General features: G+C 66.4%; 1 protein-coding gene across 1 annotated transcript in view; it reads left to right on the top strand.

Annotated features, from left to right (window-relative positions):
* Window position 1: 1 nt before the first annotated feature.
* CYHR1 (cysteine/histidine-rich 1) overlaps window positions 2-928 on the top strand; it is a gene marked incomplete at its 5' end in the record, with an annotated part of 15,022 nt that continues 14,095 nt past the window's right edge. The window contains one exon of the mRNA XM_010569325.1: window positions 2-82. Within this exon, the coding sequence (XP_010567627.1) occupies window positions 2-82 (81 nt within the window). The remainder of the gene's footprint in view (window positions 83-928) is intronic.

Below are 928 nucleotides of genomic sequence, written 5' to 3'. Positions count from 1 at the left end.
TGCCGCCGGTGGGTGCTGCTGGGTGCTGTCCCACGCGCTGCTCTGCGCCGTCTGCCTGCTCTGCGCTCTCCGGGCCCGCCAGGTCAGTGGGGACAGCGCTGGGGGGGGGACGGGACACGGGGACACCCCCGTCACCCTCAGCCGGACGGGCCCTGTCACCCCCCGGGGCCTGGGACGCCGGGGGGGGGTCCCGTGTCACCTACTGGCACCTGGGCCACCAGGGTGGTGGTCCCATGTCACCCCATGGCCACCAGCATGGTGGTCCCATGTCACCCAATAGCCCCTGGGCCACCAGCTTGGTGGTCCCATGTCACCCAGTGGCCCCATGGCCACTGGCATGGTGGTCCCCTGTCACCTACTGGCCCCTGGGCCACCAGTGTGGTGGTCCTGTGTCACCCAATGGCCCCTGGGCCACCAGCATGGTGGTCCCATGTCACCTAACGGCACCTGGGCCACTGGGGTGGTCCTGTGTCACTGTGTCCGATGCCACTGGGTTGGTCCTGTGTCAGCAGGATGGTTCCATGTCACCCAGCTGGTCCCCTGTCACCGGGCTGGTCCCATGTCAGCCAGCCAGTTCCGTGTCACCCAGCTGGTTCTGTGCCACCCGGCCAGTTCTGTGTCACTTCGCTGGGTTCTGTGCCACTGAGATGGTCCCGTCACCCATCCCATCCTGTGTCACCCAGCTGGTCCCCTGTCACCGGGCTGGTACCATGTCACCTAGACAGTTCCGTGTCACCTGGCCAGTTCCATGCCACCACGCCAGTTCCGTGTCACCCGGCCGGTTCCATGTCACCTGGCTGGTTCTGTGCCACCCGTCTGGTCTCCTGTCAGCCGGCCAGTTTTGTGTCACCCAGCTGGTTCCGTGTCACCTGTCCAGTTCCATGTCACCCAGCCAGTTCCATGCCGCCACGCCAGTTCCGTGTCACCC

Source organism: Haliaeetus leucocephalus, unplaced genomic scaffold, assembly GCF_000737465.1.
Source record: "Haliaeetus leucocephalus isolate CR32 unplaced genomic scaffold, Haliaeetus_leucocephalus-4.0 Scaffold271, whole genome shotgun sequence".
NCBI classification, from domain to species: Eukaryota; Metazoa; Chordata; class Aves; order Accipitriformes; family Accipitridae; genus Haliaeetus; species Haliaeetus leucocephalus.
This window is presented reverse-complemented; position numbering and strand designations above follow the sequence as displayed.